Below are 18,936 nucleotides of genomic sequence, written 5' to 3'. Positions count from 1 at the left end.
ACTGATGATTCTTTAGCTCTACCATCTCCCATGCCTTTCCCTCCTCCAGTCAAAACTCTTGCCTGTTCACTCAATGCAGTCCCTTGAGACAGCTGTGGTACTGTACTACTGTAGTACAGTATACCTTTTCAAGGTGCTAGCTATACTGTAAGATTTAAAATGTTTTCTTTATTTTTTTGTGTTTTTTTTTTAAATTTGTGTAAAGGATTATAAACCTATTAAAGTACAGTACTATACAGGCGATTGTGTTAGTTGGGCATCCAGGCTAACCCTGTTGGACTTATGAATACATTGGACTTATGAACGCACTCTCAGAATGGAGCTTGTTGGTATGTAGGGGACTTACTGTAAAACAAGATATCACATCACCCCTCCTATTGACACCCAAATGAACTTTAAGGAACACACCTAAGTTTGACATAAAAAAACCTAGGTATTTGAACTGTTGAGAATTTTCCCCATGTGTACAGGAGATAGTGCCAAATACTGCCCGATCATGAATGGGAATTATGACTCACTGGAAGTATGACATATCCCAGCTTCTAGCCTATAGCCAATAAGATGGTACAGGGTGAGGTTACATGAACAAATGACACTTTTGTTGTTTCAGAGCCATTTTCATAATTATTCACAATAAAATTACATGGTTAAGTAGAACTAAATCAATATTGCACCAATAAGTTGAACATTAAAAGAAGAGAAATTCTTGACTATACCTGCAGTTGGTTACTGAGTAAGCCGTTCCGTTTGCTCTGCATGTAAGCATTTGCACTTCCACTTTTGGCTGCCCGGATCCTGGCCAGTCTGGCTTTCTATAGGAGCAAAAAAACAATGTCCTCCTAAGATCTATGATTGGTTTTCTTAAAACACTGATAGCACGCTTATATAATCCTGTTGTCAGCACACATATTTAAAAAGGCATAGCAGCTTTTCACATTAACTACTGAAAAATAAACTTTCAATATTTGAGTGTTTGATTTTAGCTAACATTTATCGCTGAGATTGATGACTTATTTTGGAGTTTAGAGGTAAGAATTTAGGTAATTAAGGTTTTACAGTAAGATTAAGTTATTTCAGGGCTTCCCTGATAGCTCAGTTGGTAAAGAATCCGTTTGCAATGCAGGAGACCCTGGTTCAATCCCTGGTTTGGGAAGTTCCCCTACAGAAGGGACAGGATACCCACTCCAGTATTCTTGGGCTTCCCTTGTGGCTCAGCTGGAAAAGAATCTGCTCACAATGTGGGAGACTCGGGTTTTATCCCTTGGTTGGGAAGATCTCCTGGAGAAGGGAAAGGCTACCCACCCCACTATTCTGGCCTGGAGAATTCCATGGACCGTGCATGAGGTTGCAAAGAGTCGGACATGACTGAGGGACTTGTACTTCAATTTCAAGTTATTTTAGTGTTGTTTCTGGTTAATTGAACCAAGAAAAATAGCAGTCTTACTTATATTTTCACTTATCCCAATCTGAGTAACTTAGTGAAATGAAGACCCAGCAAACTAGCTGCCAACTTCTTTTCATTTAAACTAATGTTCTTTTTAAATTTAGTAATTAAGTTCCAGGAACCTACTGCTGTTCTTCTCTTTCTTCCTCTCTTCCCCACTCCTTCCCTCCCTTCTCCTCTCTGTTTCTTACCTTCCTCCCGCCCTCTCTCCTTCCTTCCTTCAGTCCCTCTTTAAAAAAAAAAAAAAAGACTATTAAGTTGAATCTGCATCCTTGACTTTCAAATTTTGTTTTTGCAATTATTTTTATTCAATTGGCCAATGAAGCCCCTTTACCGAACAACAAGGGCTCTCTTAAAAAAAAGTCCTCTAATTTATCTTTGTTTACTGGTTGGACTTTGATAGTCCATTCTACTTTAAATCTGCTGTTCTATATATGTCCGAGACTTTCATGGTAAGGGTCTGTTTTTTGCTTCCTGGGAAGCACTATTTTGGTGACGGTTCTGTCCATAAGAAACATGTCTAGCAAGTGTACTCAGGAAGCGACTGGAAAGACCTGGGTAATAACTTGTACAATTACCCTACAATGACTCCTTTGCTTTTTCTAAACAACCAGAGGGAGACTATCTCAGTCTCTAATCCTGGAGTCTTCTTCTTAACAAAACAATTTTAATGATCTAGATTTTTAAAATGGAAAATGAATATGTCCGTATGATACAAATTTTGATACTACAAAAGTATGTGAAAAACAAAAGTCTCTCTGGGCTTACCTACTCCTGTCCTTCAGAGTAAACTGTTGGCAAAATTTCTAGAGACTTTTACCAGAAAGATACTAGGCAAATAAAAGTAAAAAGAAAAAAAATATATATATTCATAAGTATGCACCCATACATTTTTATTCATTTGGGATGATTTGCCACACAGCCTTCTGCACACAACTGTTTTCATTTAGTACAGGTTGGACTCCTCCCATATCTCCACATATAGAGCCACCTCATTTATTTATGATTGTATAATATACCGCTCCAGGAATGAAGCATCCTTTAGGTAGCAAACCAATCACAGTGAATTTTCAAGGCTTTTTTTTTTTTTTTTTTGCTACTACCAGCAATGCTGCCTTTTTGGAACATCATGATGAGCTGATCTGCAATTTCGAGAAGTAGAAATATTCCTGGGTATGCATGCATGTGTTTCATTTGCTAGGTTTTACCAAACTTCCCTCCAAAGTGGTACCAAGGTGCCTTTTTACCAACACCCACAGAATTTGACAGTAACACCGAAATGTTCGAAGCTCTCAAAATAGTGTTAAGATAGCATCTGGCTTCAACCTCACCCCTTCTCTCTTCCTCTGTGAATTTCTTCTTCCTGTGTGCCAATTCCAGGTTAAAATAATACTCTGTACAAAGATCATTTTATAAGTGATGAGAAAACTAGACAAATTTCACTGTTTGTTGGCACGATAGTGTTTAGATGACTCAAAATACTGAGACAATGCTTGAGAATGAAATTGGAAGGTAGAAAATGTTTAGTTTGAAAAGCTGTGCTGTGCAGCCAGGATTTCAGGACAGACAATAAAACAACAGGAAGTGACAAGCACACTTGGGAATGATTTAGAATTGATGTTATAATTCAGAAATAAGTAATAGAAATATACATTAGGTTTCCAGAAAGGGGTTATGGTTGAAACATCAATCCTAAAATCTCACTGGTTTCCTGGAACGTTCAATGCCTTTTTTGCTTCCCTTCGTCCCTTGACCTTCCTCTCCCCAACCCTTTTTTTGCAACCACTGCATGTAGTTATATTACCTATATCATAGTTACTAGTCTCACCTATGTCATTCTCCAAGCATTTAGCCTCAGTATTAGGAAGTATTACTTTCTTTCATAAATGAGACATGCACACCACTCAAAGATACCCTCGACAAAGGAAAATAACATATTTTCCATAATAGAAAACCTACATGTTACAGAAACCACTTCTGCAGAAGTAGTTCTAAGTTGAGGGAAAGAGAAATAGTTGAGTTTTAGTGACAGAATGGCCATTTTGCTAAGTCAGGTACTGTATTAGAAAAAGAACCGGTTTCATTCATGACTTTTCTTTTGATTTACTACATACAATACTACAAGTTAATTGGTTTACTCGGTCTTGTGGAGCACAATGCTAAATGTCTGTTGAATGCTAGCCTTCAACCAGAAGACCAGAAATAGTAGATTGATAAATGGAAATAAGTATAAGACATCACAATGCAAGACATGATACCTGCTCTCAAGACATATTAAACTTTGGCTAGGAAGATACTATTCATGAAAAGATAAAAGTCAAAAATAAAGTGAGATGTATGGAAAGAGTAACATGGAAACTTATACTGCCATATGTAAAATAGATAGCCAAAAGGAATTTGCTGTTTGGCTAAGGAAACTCAAACAGGGGCTCTGTATCAGCCTAGAGGGGCAGGATGGGGAGGGAGATGGGAGAGAAGTTCAAATGGGAGTTCAATATGTGTATACCTATGGCTGATTCATGTTGAGGATTGACAGAAAACAATCAAAATGTTGTAAAGCAATTATCCATCAATAAACAATAATTTAATTAAAAAATAGAATCAAACAGAATTGTCAAATGGAGACTAGAGACAGCAAGTGACATAAGATTTGGAAGAAAGAGAGAAATGACTCCTAAGGGAAGGTTTCACTGAGAATGCAGGACTTGGGACAGTAAGATTCAGAAATCTGAAGAGAGTAAGAAAAGAGATTAAGTGTCCCTTCATATTCTGTCATTCTATCCTGGTGTGTGTGTGTGTGTGTAGAAGAGGATTTCTCTTGAGATACTGAACTTTTGTTATTATAATTGAAAAGGGCAAGTGCAGGTATGCAAGATTCTCATTTTTTACTTAAACCCTCCACAAAGTGGTTAAAACTTTGAGTACAGTATTGTTTGTATACCTATTTTTATTTTGTATAAGTTTTCTCTTGAGCTTGGTGCTGGCAGTGGGATTACATATAAAAATTTTTGGCCTCAAAAACATTTTGTTGTATTATTTATTATTCAGCTTGACTGCTACTTCTTACTGAATGGACATCTTACTTGACTGACTTTAGCTGGTTATTTCTGTATAACTTTGATATTTGTCAAATCACCCAGTTTCAGATAAATCTAAATTATTTTAGCTTAATAAATGTTTATTATTTTTTAAGACATTTCTTGGGAAGGAAAATGGAAAATATCCCTTGGTGATTTATTTAGTTCCATTTTCATCTTTCTTTCTTAAATAACTATGTTCAGTTTATTGGTCACACACTATTTACTGAACTTGTCACTTTAAGTTATTATATTTGACTTTATTAAGCCAATTATTCTAGTAGTTACAGTATGTAAAATTCACTCATTATGGCCGAAACTTAGAATATAGAGAAACTTTAAAGATAAAAAATTCATAAAACATACTTTTCAATTTAGTGTTCTTTTTAAATACCATATTTAATTATGCATTTTAAATTTATTTAGATAGAAAAGCTTTTCAAAACATTCTAAGATCTTCTTTATCGATTTGCTGGTTGCAGATGACAAAGTTAAAAAAATACATATATTTTGAACGTTGGTTTATTTGAAAATCAGATTTGTATTTCCTACAGTTTTCATGCAGGCAGCTCTTTTTTTGGTGTTCAGAAGATGAATGATAGATAGCTCATACTAAAGAAGAAATTTCTAGAAGGGAGATGGATGGATGCTGGAGAGCTAAGCTTTTGCCGGATTTCTGTTATTGTTTTTAAATAATTTTTATTTATTCATTTATTTTTAGCTGTTCGGGGTCTTTGTTGCTGCACGTGGGCTTTTCTATAGTTGCGGAGAGATGGGGCTACTCTCTGGTTGCAGTTCTGGGGCTTCTCATTGTGGTGGCTTCTCTTGTTGCTGAGCACAGGCTCTGAGACAACCCGGCTTCAATAGTCACTGCTCCTGGGCTCTAGAGCATAGGCTCAGCAGTTGTGGCGCATGGGCTTAGTTGCTCCATAGCATGTGGGATCTTCCTGCGTTGGCAGGAGGACTCTTTACCACTGAACCACCAGGGAAGCCCAGACTTCTGTTATTTTAAACAATGACTTGTGTGTCCAGTAGAGGGATTGTAGTGTGTGGGCAGAGACAAAGCTGTGGTATGTGACAAGGCATGATGGAGGCTGATTGTGGACAAAATTTCTCCATCTCTGCTTGTGAACAGTGTGCCTCACAGGAGACTACAATTGCCCAAGAGGGTGCCTTTTTCTACTCCTCCTTGTTTATTGGATTACCAATTTTATTTATCATCATTCTCTACAATAACTAAAGGCTAGATACTTGTCCAAAAAATGGGGGATTCGGTAAAGGAAGAAAGTACAAGGCAGAAAGAGTGATTCTTGCTAAAGAAAGCAGATCTCTGACAATGGATACAAACAAATTCTCCGGACAACATGCTGTGTGGCCACACTGATTAACTCGAACTTTCCAAAGAGTTACTTTACATGAGATTTTTATACTTTATATGGGGCTTCCCTGGTGGCTCAGTGGTAAAGAATCCACCTGACAATGCAGGAGACACAGGTTCCATTCTGTGGGGTCAGGAGGACTCCCTGGAGAAGGAAATGGCAACCCACTCCAGTGTTCTTTTCAGAGAAATGCCATGGACAGAAAAGGCTGGCAGGCTACAGTCCATGGTGTTGCAAGAGGCAGACATGACTTAGTGACTAAACAACAACAATACTTTATACTGTATGAAGTATAAAGTATACTCTTTATTTTACTAAAGGCATCAACACTGTTTAAAAACATGTTTAAAACCTTGTTCTAGAATTACCTACAAAGCCAGTTATGAACTGCATGAGAATCTCTCATGATATTTTAGAGTTACACCACACTATCTAGATTGTGCATCCACTTTAGTTACAGTTTATGGATAATAAAAAAAACCAAGTCTATTCTTAAAGGACATGATACAATATCCATGAAGAATCCTGTAAATCTAGCTCCATAGCCTTAAGGAAACTATAAAAGATTCCATAATTATTTCTAAGCAACAAGGGCTCTGACTCTCAAGGTGATTATTTTAACAAAGAATGGGGAGAGGATATGTACTAACCTTTAGTTAACTTTTTTGGGAGACATCTATTATAGTGTTTAAGGGTATGAACCTGGGAGTCAGGTGCCTTGGATTGAATGAGAGATTTCCAATTTGTTAGGTATGTAATCTTGGAATTTATCAAATTTGGGGTAGTTTAGAACTGTCATCTATGAGTACGAAGAGTGATAGTAAGTAACTCCTAGACTTGTTATGAAGACTACATGATTTTTAAAACATCTAGCCATTACCTCGAACATAGGAAGCCACCAATAAATAGCATTATATTGTGCTTATATAGATTTATATACATTTCCATATAATCTTAATCTTATTGTGAGGTAGGTGTTGTTTTCTCCATTTCACAGATGCATATGCAACCTGTTTCCTCTGAGATGGATGAGGTCATTGATGTGAAGTTCAGAGAAACAGTAAAGTGCTGGGCCAAAAATAAAACTCAGCTACTAATGATCAGATTTCTCCTACTTCCTGTGTCAACTATGTTGGACATCTGAGACATATTTTGGTGCCCTTTAATACCCCCAGTCTACTGGAACCAACTCTGATGGACAGAGGCTAAATGAATCAGATCTACAAATCTGATTCTAACAAAATTTGCCAAGAATCTATCATTGATTTTACTATTGTCATTAGTGCTATTCCCCAAATATTTCTTTCTTCTCGTCTGTGGTTGCATAGTAGGATTATCTTGTTCTGCCAGTTCTAAAGTTACACGGGACTATGCGACTTACTTGGGTTAATGCAATAGAGATGGAAGTGACTTGGCCCACTTCCAACAGGAAGTTTTAGGAGTCAGGCTGTGATTCCTCATGTCCTTTTACCTCTGCTTGCATGACTGCAGACGTACATTGTTAAGATGGAGTTTCTATCACTAGAGTAATCTGTAGCATGATTAAGACATACTCCTTGTTTTTAAGTCACTAAGATATTAAGATTCTTTTTTATTGTAGTATAATTTAGCTTGTGCTGACTGATGCAACTATCGACCCAAACCAGAACACTGAATAGCCAGTAAGGGATTTTAAAGCTCACTTTACAGAGTGGGAGATGCTAAATCATGGTTGCACAGAACTGAATACTTACCTTCTGCGCTCTTCGTTTGTCTGCTCGTTGATTCTGGTGGTAGATCCGACTGAAGTTGGATACAATCACTGGGACAGGTAGAGCGATGACCAAGACTCCGCTCAGTGAACAGATGGAACCAAAAATCTTCCCTGCTATGGTTTTCGGTACCATGTCACCATACCTTGGAATAGAAAAAAAAATTGTTTTAAGTCACAGAAAGTTATTTCCATCTTCTACACATAGTTTTTAGCCTCCAGTTAAGTGATTTTTTTGGATCAATCTATCTCTATTTCATGCTTCCTAGGTGGTAATAGTGGTAAAGAACCCGCCTGCCAATGCAGGAGACATAAGAGACATGGGTTCAATCCCTGGGGCAGGAAGATCCCCTGGAGGAGGACATGGCAATCCACTCCAGTATGCTTGCCTGGAAATCCCATGGACAGAGGCTGGCAGGTTACAGTCCATCAGGTCACAAAGAAGCGGACAAGACTGAAGCGACTTAGCAGGCATGCATGCATCTCTACTTCATGGCTAAAACATACACGGTTTAAGACTTCAATAATCCAGACATTATGAATATATCAACATAAAAATTACCTTTTGACCTTGCAGAAGTGGATTCTAACATTTAGAAATTGCTTTACTTTCTAATAAATTAGAAACTTAGTTTAACTGCTTAAAATATTTTAAGCCAGATGATGTAATGAGAGCTATTCGATTTGTCCTTTACATTACATGGCATTGTTCTTTACATTTATTTATAGTCACTATTTCCATGCTGAATGTTATAGTCTAGATAACACTCTTTTCCACTTAATTTTTTTTTCTACATTGGACTGGTTATGAAATTTAAATAGAAAAAGTGGTACATCACATTCCTTTCATCAGATATAATAATGTCTTAAAAACTTGAACTCTCCAAGGTGCCACTAATCTTCATTTATGAAATCCAATGACCATTTCTCCATGATTATCTTACTTAGTCTCTTATTTATGTTTGACGGGTTTTCTCTTTCGTTAAAATACTTTCTATCATCTTCAGGGTTAGCAAATTCCCTTAGTGACCTTCTACCTCATTGGCTGCTGCTTTTCCATCTTCTTTTCTGGCCCCTCCTTTTCTCTTATCTGATTTCTAAATCTTAGGGTAATGTCAGTCTCAGGCTCTTATCATCACAGTATTAACCCTCTTCCTATGTGATTTTATCCAATCCCATAGCTTGAACTATCTGTACTTTGAAAGTGAAAGTTGCTCAGTCGGGTCTGACTCTTTGTGACCCCATGGACTATACAGTCCATGGAATTCTCCAGGCCAGAATACTGGAGTGGGTAACCTATCCCTTCTCTAGCGGATCTTCCTGACCCAGGAATTGACCTGGGATCTCCTGCATTGCAGGCAGATTCCAAGATTTCCTGGAATCATATTTTTTGTCTATATACTACTGACACACTAATTTACATTGACATCTCTGATGTTTGTCTTGAAAATCAGACTCATCTCCTCAGTTGTTTCTGCTCTGATGATTCCTACCACTAGATGTTTAAGAGCCGATTAAGGCTTAAATTAGCCAAAAAGGAACTCTTATTTCCCTAGATTCCTCTAGCTCCTTCAAACCTGTTCCTTTGCAATCTACCATTTCTAGTTAAATGGAACCACAAACCACCCAGTTGCTCATATCAACACTGAAAAAACCACCCTATCCTCAGTCCATGTATCTCATTACTCAGCTAGCCTTGGTGACTCTGACCAAACCAAATTATATTCCATTTGGGTCTCTTTCCTCAGCCAGAGCCAGGGATACCACTTCTCACTTGAATTCTCTTTTCTACATCTGCCCCATTACAAGTTACAATCCACACCAACATAGCAGCCAGGGTTATGGCTTTAAAAACAGAATTGGGGCTGCTGCTACTTTATTTAAACCTTCTAGTAAACTTGGAACTAGAATAAACCCAGGTTCCTACTTTTGTCTCCAAAGGCCTACATCCTTCAGTTAGTTTCTGGCTGTATTTCACACTGTCTTCCATCCCGCTCCCCATCCTCCAGCCACACTGGCCATCTGACTTCCTATCACATGGGCAGCCCCTAGATCATCATTATGCAGGTTGGGACTTAAATGTTCCCTTCCAGAAGTTATTTTCTGGCCACGTTCCCCATAGCAGTATTATTCTTTCCCCCAAGTCTTTCTCTAAAACATCTTCCCATTTGATTACCTTTAAAGGACTTATTAACACATGAAACTTTCTAATTTGTTAATGTGAAACAATTCCCTTGGCTCCCCACATACTCTGCTGACATGAGAATATAACCTCGATGAAATGCAGTTATTCTGTTTTGTATCTCACTAGCACACAGAAAGTTCTTCATAAATATTACTTAAACGAATATGTTTCCACTACCTTATTGATGTAGAGTTTTTCTAAGAGTTCCTTGCTGGGGAAGGGGACAAGGAGGTTTTTTTTTTTAATTTTTTATTGTTTTAAATATAGGTGATATGCCTGGTATTAGGGATTCTCTGGTGGCTCAGATGGTAGAGAGTCTGCCTGCAATGAGGGAGACACGGGTCCAAACCCTGGGTTGGGAAAATCTCCTAGAAGAAGGAAATGGCAACCCACTCCAGTATTCTTGCCTGGAAAAGCCCATGGCCGGAGGAGCCTGGCAGGCTACAGTCCATGGGTTTGCAAAGAGTCAGACACGACTGAGTGACTTTGACTTCACTTTCGGGTGATATGCAACACTATATTAGTTTCAGGTGTACAACCTATCGATTTAATATATGCAGTTTTATTGAGATAAGTGACATGAAACATTCTATTTCAAGAAGGAGATCTGTTATAGCATTGCAGAAGTTACCCGCCTGCACCTTTGAAGTGCCAGCTACTCCTTGCTCGCTTCAGGGCTTTGGGGTGCTCAGTGCACTGAGTTTAGAAACAAGACACAGATATTGGAATCCAGACTCAAGGAATTTGGGAGTACTTGGGGATACTCTAACTTGAAGAGTGATCTAGGACACGTCATTCTAACTAACACTGTGTTTTGGATATTTATATGTCAATATGGTAGCTCAGCGGAGAGGGCAGTGGCACCCCACTCCAGTACTCTTTGCCTGGAAAATCCCATGGATGGAGGAGCTTGGTGGGGGAGCCTGGTGGGCTGCCATCTATGGGGTTGCACAGAGTCAGACACGACTGAAGCGACTTAGCAGCAGCAGCAGCTGCACGGTAGCTCAGATGATAAAAATCTGCCTGCAATGCAGGGGACCTAGGTTCAATCCTTTGGCCAGGAAGATACCTTGGAGAAGGGAATGGCAACCCATTCCATTATTCTTCCCTGAGAACTCCATGGATGGAGGAGTCTGAGGGGCTACAGTCCATGGATTGCAAAGAGTCGGACATGACTGAGAGACTAACACATATACACGCGGAGATGGAAATTGCAGAGCTGGCTCGGGACAGGCTGCTGAGAGTGACAACAGGCTATACTAACCAGCACCACATTTGATGACCCTATGCCAGGCTCTGGGCTTTGAAGGCCCAGTGATTCACTCCTGTCCATATTTGATTAGTAGTTGAGCTAATTCACTGTAACTGAAATTCCGACCCGGTTTTGGCATCAAAATGACAAAATTGATTTACATTAAAAACAACAACAACAACAACCCAGCCCAAGAACTTGAAACAGGCTGCATCCATGTAAACAGGACCTCTTTCCATAGTCCATCAGAGAAGCTAAATCAGAATATGAAAATTATGTTAGTGAGGAAACAATCAAAACTAAATGAATTTAGATGGTGAGCATAAAAGGCTTGGGGTCTTTCTTGCCATAAAGATATATCAGTGGAAGATCAACTTTTTATACCATGTTTGCCACAGATCACATTGAGTACCCACCCATGGTTTATAAATATCTTCTTTCCTTTTACACTGACTATGCGTGGGCTCTGAAGAAGTCTTTAACACACATCCCCTTCATATGTATGTGCATACATAAAATCAGCTTTTCAAAACAGAGATTTGATTTTAATGTTTAGCAGTTAAGATCTCAAAAGTCTCTCAGAAGAGAAAGTAAATAAAAACCCAACTATTTGTTATAGCCAGAGAAGATACAGATTAAGTCCATGTAATTAAAGTAAACCTTTAAAAATATAAGTAAAATAACTAAATGAATCCATCATATACTTTTTCCTGCCTCTCTGAGATTTTTTAAAATTACTATTTCTTAACTAGCTTTTAAAATTGTAGGCTCATTATATCATCCTGTAGGCAAGGCCGGCATACTTGTGATTATTAGAAAAAATAAAGGGCTGACTGAACCCAAAGCTAAGTAAGATGTTAAGAAGAGCGGAGGTTAGTAAACTCAGTTGGCAGCTGATGGTGGTGAGAGAGGTGGGAGTCATCATGCTGTCAGAAAGGCTGCACCTAAAAGAAGGGAGAAAATAGATTCTATGGGATTCAGTCAAAGAGATGTTGGGCCAATTGATAAAGTAGGTTTCCATGGGAAAAAAATTTTTGATGAGGTGCCTGGGATTCAACTAGAAAAATGACCCCTGCAAATCCTTTTTGAATATAAATAGAGATTATAATTTGAATAGATAAAGCAGAAAGAGAACTTACTACTCAGAGGGAAAAGAAGGGTAAAATGAAATATCTTGTTTGTACTGTAACAAAAGGGGGAAAAGTAAGGGTATGAGCCAGCTTGCTAAAAGTTAGCAAAAAATTCCCACCTAGAAGGATGCATAAGGGAAAAGAGGTAATAGACACAAAAGGGGTGGTTTAATGCCATTAAGCTCTGCTAATCTGCATCAAATACAGGTATATCTATTATTTACCTTTGTCATATTTGTTTTTAAATCCAAATTTACTTTATAGTCAAGAAAGCATAAGTGAATGCTTGAGATGACTGGCCAGTGTGCTATGATTATGTGGGAAGAGGCAGAGAGAACAAAATCTTCATCGGTGGGAACACCTCTCAATGTTTTACTCCTGGGTGGAAAGACAGATCTTTCCCACATAATAGAAAATTAGGATGGAACTTCCCTGGTGGTCCAGTGGTTAAGAACCTGCTTGGCAATGCAGGGGACATGGGTTCAATCCCTGGTCTGGGAAGATTCCATATGCTCAGGGACAACTAAGCTCATGTGCTCAACTACTGAGCCCAACAGGGCTTTACAGCCCGTGCTCCCAGAGAAGCCACCACAATGAGGAGTGCATGCACCACAACAAATAGTAGCCCCCAGATGCTGCAACCACAGAAAGCCCATGAGCAGCAGCGAAGACCCAGTGGGACCAAAAATCAATAAAAACAAAGAAAATTAGGATGATCCTAAAGGCCATGGAAGATGGTGAAAGCACAAGGAAGCAGAAGGGGCAGGATATTCAGACCAAGCAGCCTTGTGATTATGTGTGTAAGGGCAGCACAAGGCTTGGGTAATCCCAAAGGAACATCGGCTGCCTCCTTCCACACACCCTTTGGCACTAAATGTACTTTTCTGTCTGTTCTACTCCCTACCCCTCTCTCCTTTTTACAATTAAACTGCTGTTGATATTTTTAATATCCAAAGCACATTTCATTAGCTTGACTATGTTGGAGATTATGGAAAAGGCACAGTATGATTTGCATATATTCTTATATTGCCCATTTGGTTACTCTTCTCCCTTGGGAAGGGGTTCCCAGGTGGTGTTATTGGTAAAGAACACATCTGCCAGTGCAGGAGACCTAAGAGACCTGGATTTGATCCCTGGGTTGGGACGAGCCCCTGGAGGAGGGCATGGTAGCCCACTCTGGTATTCTTGCCTGGAGACTCCCATGGTCAGAGGAGCCTGGTGGGCTACAGTCCATAGGGTCGCAAAGAGTCGGACACGACTGAAGTGACTTAGCACGCACGCTCGCTTGGGAATGACCTTGAGAGTTGAAACAGGTAATTTTTATCTGCAAACTTGTAATTGGGCATAGAATCTCATAGGGATGGGAAACAGCTTGCTAGCAAAACCAGCTGCTTTCTTTTGTTCCTATTCCTATTCCTACTAGAGTATTCGAATTCCAACTCTTACTAAGAAGCGAAACAGCATTACAGACCCCAGGAGTCATCTCTTTGAAATTCAGTGGAAGAAAGGCTTAGCAGAGAAAGCTTCCTTATGAGAGGTGACACTTATAGTGGCTAAATGATCATTTTAAAGTTTATATATTGCCTACAATACTGCCCATCTTTTAATGATTATTCTTATCCTAGGCAACTTGTATAACGGTTGACATTTTATTTTTTATCATATAAAAACACATCTCACTTTGTCCAACTCCTGATGTTTACATTTATGCTAAGCCCACTGGTATTATATATTCTATTCTTTCTTGTCTTCTTCGGATTTTAATATTAGGTCTCAAGTCTTCAAAAATCCATTTTCCTAAAACAGTTACATTAGAAGATTACGTAGATGTGTTTTTGTTTCCACAGAGACATTTTTTTTTCTATATGTAAATAAAACTGATTCAAAGACTATAAGAGGCCTCTAAAGTCAAGTAAGAAAGAAGAAAACAGTGGAGAGAATAGCATCATATAAAAGAAAAACTATCAATAAGTTTTACACAATGAAAAATGAGCAGACTTGAACTTTGTTAATGTAAGGGAAGCTTTCCCCATACATCTGCTTTCCTCTCTTTCTTCTAACTTTTCCTTCTTTCTCCTACATTTACCATACAGATTCACTGTAGGCTCTTTCTGCTCCTTTTTCACCTTGAGCATCCGCCAAACTTTATGTTTATTGCTCCCTTTCCTCCTTATATCAGTTAAAAGGTACAATATAGGGGTATTATTCACATAAAATGTTAATTCTAAACATGTACTTACTGCCCCCTAAAATACTTGGTTAAAATTAAATATTTTGCCATATGTGAAAGATCATATTGAATGGAGGACCAATTTCTCAAGAATAGTTTCAGTCATTGGTTCTTGAAGATTTTAATCTCAAATATTATCCAAAACTTTCATGCTAAGTACTTGAATTCTGGAATGCACTCAATGCCAAAAAAGTGGTAAATCTTGTTAACACAGACAATCAAATAGTGGTAAATCTTTTTAACTAAGACAATCAAATGAATATATCATCTATCCTTTGTCCATTTATCTTTCCAATTTATCAAGTAATACTGAAATAGATGGGAAAGTGCATAATTTTTAAGCATAATACATTGCAAACCAAATTTTACTAATATCTACTCAAACTTTCTATTTTTGGCATTTCTCCAGAAATCAGATGACTAAATACATTTAGATCTCAAATGGAGAACAATTTCCTTGAATATTTTTTACACAGTGCGAACACAATACTGCTAGCTTCCTAGTCCTATTCATATAGCTTCTATTTTTTTCTTCTCTTTTCATTTGGAGAGTATAAATGTAGGCTTATTGGATAAAGAAGAAATGTTATATAAGGCAAACCTCCCCAGCAAAGGCATGACTTTCCATCTGTGAAACTCTTTCCCATGGATAACAAGAAAGAAAACAAAACCCAGGAATTTTGTGAATAATTATAAAGGTAGAACAGATCTTCATATAACAGGAAGGAAATGCTGATTTGAAAATAAACCTTGATGCTTACTGTAATTCAAACCCACTCTCCTTTTTTCTTTTTTATAACGAAAAAGTCTTAAATTGCTAGTTATCCGAGACAGAGTGAATGGACTCTGTGCAGCTGCACTGAAGTCCAGAACATCCTGTATGTTGTATAGGGCAGGTGCTAGTTCAATAAAGACTGTATTTTACTATGTTAGAGTAAAACACCTAACAATTTCATAGGAGACATAAATCAGGATGTGGGGATACAAGTATCTGAAAAATGTTGTTTAGTTGCTAAGTCATGTCCAATTCTTTTGCAACCCCATGTACTGTAGCCCGCAAGGCTCCTCTGTCCCTGGGATTTCTCTGGTAAAAATATTGGAGTGGGCTGCCATTTCCTTTTCCAGGGAATCTTCCTGACTGTATTTCCTGCACTGGCAGGCAGATTTTTTACCGGTGAGCTATCAGGGAAGCATCTGAAAAATAGATACCTGCTACGATTGATATATTTGAATGCCTCTTTATCCCCACACACAATTCATAAGTTGACATCCTAATGCCCCCTGTGATGGTGTTAGGAGGGGGGCATTTGAGAGATAATTAGGTCATGAGGGTAAGGCTCTCATGAACGGGCTTCATACTTGTATAAAAAGAGATCCCACAAAGCTCCCTAGTCCAACCGATTTGTGACGATACAGAAAGAAGGGCTGTCTGTGAACCAGGAAATGGAGCTCACTGAGCATCACAAAGAATCTGCTGGCACCATAATCTTGGATTTCTCAGTTTCCAGAACTCTTGAGAAAAACTATCTGTTGCTTATAAACTACCTAATCTGTGATATTTTGTTATAATACCCCATATGGATTAAGATGTGTAACAAAATAATTAGAGGAATATAAGTAATATGTATAACAACATCCTGGTGAAAGCAGTTAGCTGATGTGTGTGCATGTGCATACGTGTGTCTGTGTATGTACATATGTGTGTATGTGTGTTGTAATTACTGATTTTGTGTCTGAATTTTTCTCCTAGATCTGACTGCTCTTCAGAGTAGACTGAGAAATAATTTCTTCTGACCTGGAAGCTGGATCACTTCTCAACTAATAATTCAACCCCTTAGGGTCTCAGTAGCTATGTTATTCATGAATTTTTCTGCCATCAACTTATTATTCTAGAAGGATCACAGTTTGATGGATAATTTTTATGGTAGCTGCAGTGTTTGCAAATAGCAAACAGCTTTAAAAAAAAAGTGTTACTATATAACACCTGCTTATGGTACAGAACTTGTTTGCCAGAGGGGTCCTGGTATTACTTTGACAATAGACAGATTTCTCTTTGATATGTTAAAATCAATGTTTGCCTAAAACGAGCTGCCTTGATTTTGTTTCCACCTCTCTTCCTGTAGGATCAATCACTATACTATCCTAGCTGTGTTGAAAGTTTGACATTTTTTTGGATTAGCTAACATATATAGTTATTTCAAGTAATCTGTGTACTCTCCTGTTTCTTAAATTGAAGCCAAAATTTTGAGCTATTTTTAAAAAGCGTATTTTTCTTTTTTCTTTTACTACTGTTTACAACATTAATAATCTTAGCAGACTAAGTGAAGGGGTCGGCTAGAGGAACTCCACACTCCCTTTACTGAGGTTCCTAGCCAGGAGTCCATGGATTCTTAAGGAACTCATGGATAAAATTCAGATGGGTCAGGGAACTCCATGATAGTCTCAGTCTTCATAGGCATTTTACTGAAAGTTTTTGGAGCTTTTATTGAATTATCACAAGTGGAGTGTTCAAAATAATGTTCAAAATTTATAATTTGATTATTTAAGGGCATATCAGTTGTCAGTGTAAGCAATTTTAACACACTGCACAAAGGAAATGCTGTAAAAATCACAGCATTATTTTACAGCTGCAGAAATACCACATATCCACTAGGGGGCATAAAAACCTAAATGAAAGTTTAGAAGCCAGGATCTTTTTTTGGTTTTCACAAACTGAGGGAAAGAGAGAGAAGTATTTCCAGTAAATTGCCTTTACCGATTCCTTATCTTTGCCTACACATATTCAATATTTAGGATATATCTTGGGCATTTTATTCCTCTGGAAATAGTTGAACAAGACAAAAACCTTACCAGTTTCATTGATTATCTATTTTTAAGGTGCTTCCAAAAAGAGGGACCAGAATTCTGACAGCATGTTCTATTTCTTGTAGAAAGAGAAGTAAATTTTTGTAATGTGAGATATCACTAAAGTGTTATTTTCAATAAGAAGCCCTTTAACCAAGACTTTTAGTGAGAAAATTAGGGGAAACTAAAGGACCACCTTTTGAAATTAAAGGGGAAAACTGAGGAGATGAGGGAGATTTTTTTAGCACATTTATTCCCGCTTATGCACTAAGCTCTCAACATGAGATTTCAGCTTACTAACCCTTTCTCCAGCTTATGCCTCTTTCAAACACAATTTTTTTTCTGACTTCTTTTGTTTTCTCTTGTTTTTAGCCTACTATATGATCAAATGAGACTTTAAAGGCTACAAATAAAGCATATGATTATGACCCAGTATACTGATAAAACATTTGTTACTCAAGTGAGTATCATTAGTAAAAGCCTTTACAAATCTTTAAATAACATTTTTTTTAACTTTCAAAGAATTCTTGTCAGAGCCCACTTTCTCATACTTTATTCTTTCTTTTTAAAAAAGCTATGAAAATATATGTACCATTGATTATTGTGAGCATGCATATAGAAAAACAAAACAAAACAAAACACCTGGAGCTGGCTTGCCCAGCTGTGGGACCACCGGAAATACTTTCTCCTGCTTTTGGAGCCTAGTCTTTGTTGCCAGGAGCTATCCTTTCACTGTCACATATCTCAGAGTCTGATCATGTCATTCTCCTGCATGAAAGCCTTCATTGTCTCTCCATCACCTGCAGGAGAAAGCTCCGGCTTCTTAGCATGATACACCCAGTTCTTCATGACTCTCTCATCCCATCCTCCACTCCTCACCCCCACAAACCTTATATTGTAATTGGAGCAAATAACTTTGTATTACTGAAATGTACTAGGAATGTACTAGAGGAATCCTTCCATTCTTCTATCCTTTGTATATATTGTTATTTCTAGAATACTCCCCTTTGCATAAATCCTTTGGGTGGACTCCTAATTTTCAGTGATAAAGCTCTAGCATCAATTCTTATTTGAAGAATTTCTTGACAAGTTTCTCTCTGTCCAATAAAAGTAATATCCTCTCTCTCAGATGCCTCCCATGCTGCTTGCAATTAGTAAAGCACAATTAGTTTTGTACAGGTCTTTTTTCTCTCACTAAACTAGGAGGTCCAATAGGTCAAGGATCACGTCATCATTATAAACCCAGTTTAGCGCAGACCTTGTCCGAGAGCTGAGCAAGTAGTTGAAACTCAATAAATGTTTATGGTTTAAATAAATCCTCCAGGGAGAGCCTGATGGTAAACAATAAATAATGGGAGGGAGTGAAGGCGAGTATATATCTCCTGCTCTTATTTTCTCTTAACCAGATTTCCTTTTCTTCTCCAGACCCATCACCAACTCATCTCCTCAATTTGTCTAAATTCCTCTTCAGATACTTATATGATGTGCCCAGAATAACCTAGTTCTACCCTGTCAATTAACCTTACTTTTTATACCCAGAGGAATTATTTTGAACCTACATGATTTTACATGAACAGAGAAGTCAAGAGACCTGACACTTTTCATTTCCTACCCAGTTTCCATTGTCACACGCTTAACCAACATA

The 18,936-nt window shown here is 37.9% G+C and overlaps 1 protein-coding gene across 1 annotated transcript in view; it reads right to left on the bottom strand.

Annotated features, from left to right (window-relative positions):
- Positions 1–18,936, bottom strand: part of KCND2 (potassium voltage-gated channel subfamily D member 2) — a 557,707-nt gene that overhangs the window by 9,243 nt on the left and 529,528 nt on the right. The window contains exons 2-3 of the mRNA XM_015095112.3: positions 7,634–7,796; positions 717–812 (exon numbers count right to left, since the gene is read on the bottom strand). Coding sequence (XP_014950598.2) covers positions 717–812; positions 7,634–7,796 — 259 coding nt within the window. The remainder of the gene's footprint in view (positions 1–716; positions 813–7,633; positions 7,797–18,936) is intronic.

This window comes from Ovis aries, chromosome 4 (assembly GCF_016772045.2).
Source record: "Ovis aries strain OAR_USU_Benz2616 breed Rambouillet chromosome 4, ARS-UI_Ramb_v3.0, whole genome shotgun sequence".
NCBI lineage: Eukaryota > Metazoa > Chordata > Mammalia > Artiodactyla > Bovidae > Ovis > Ovis aries.
Note: the sequence above shows the minus strand (reverse complement) of the source record. Positions and strands in the feature narration are given on the sequence as shown.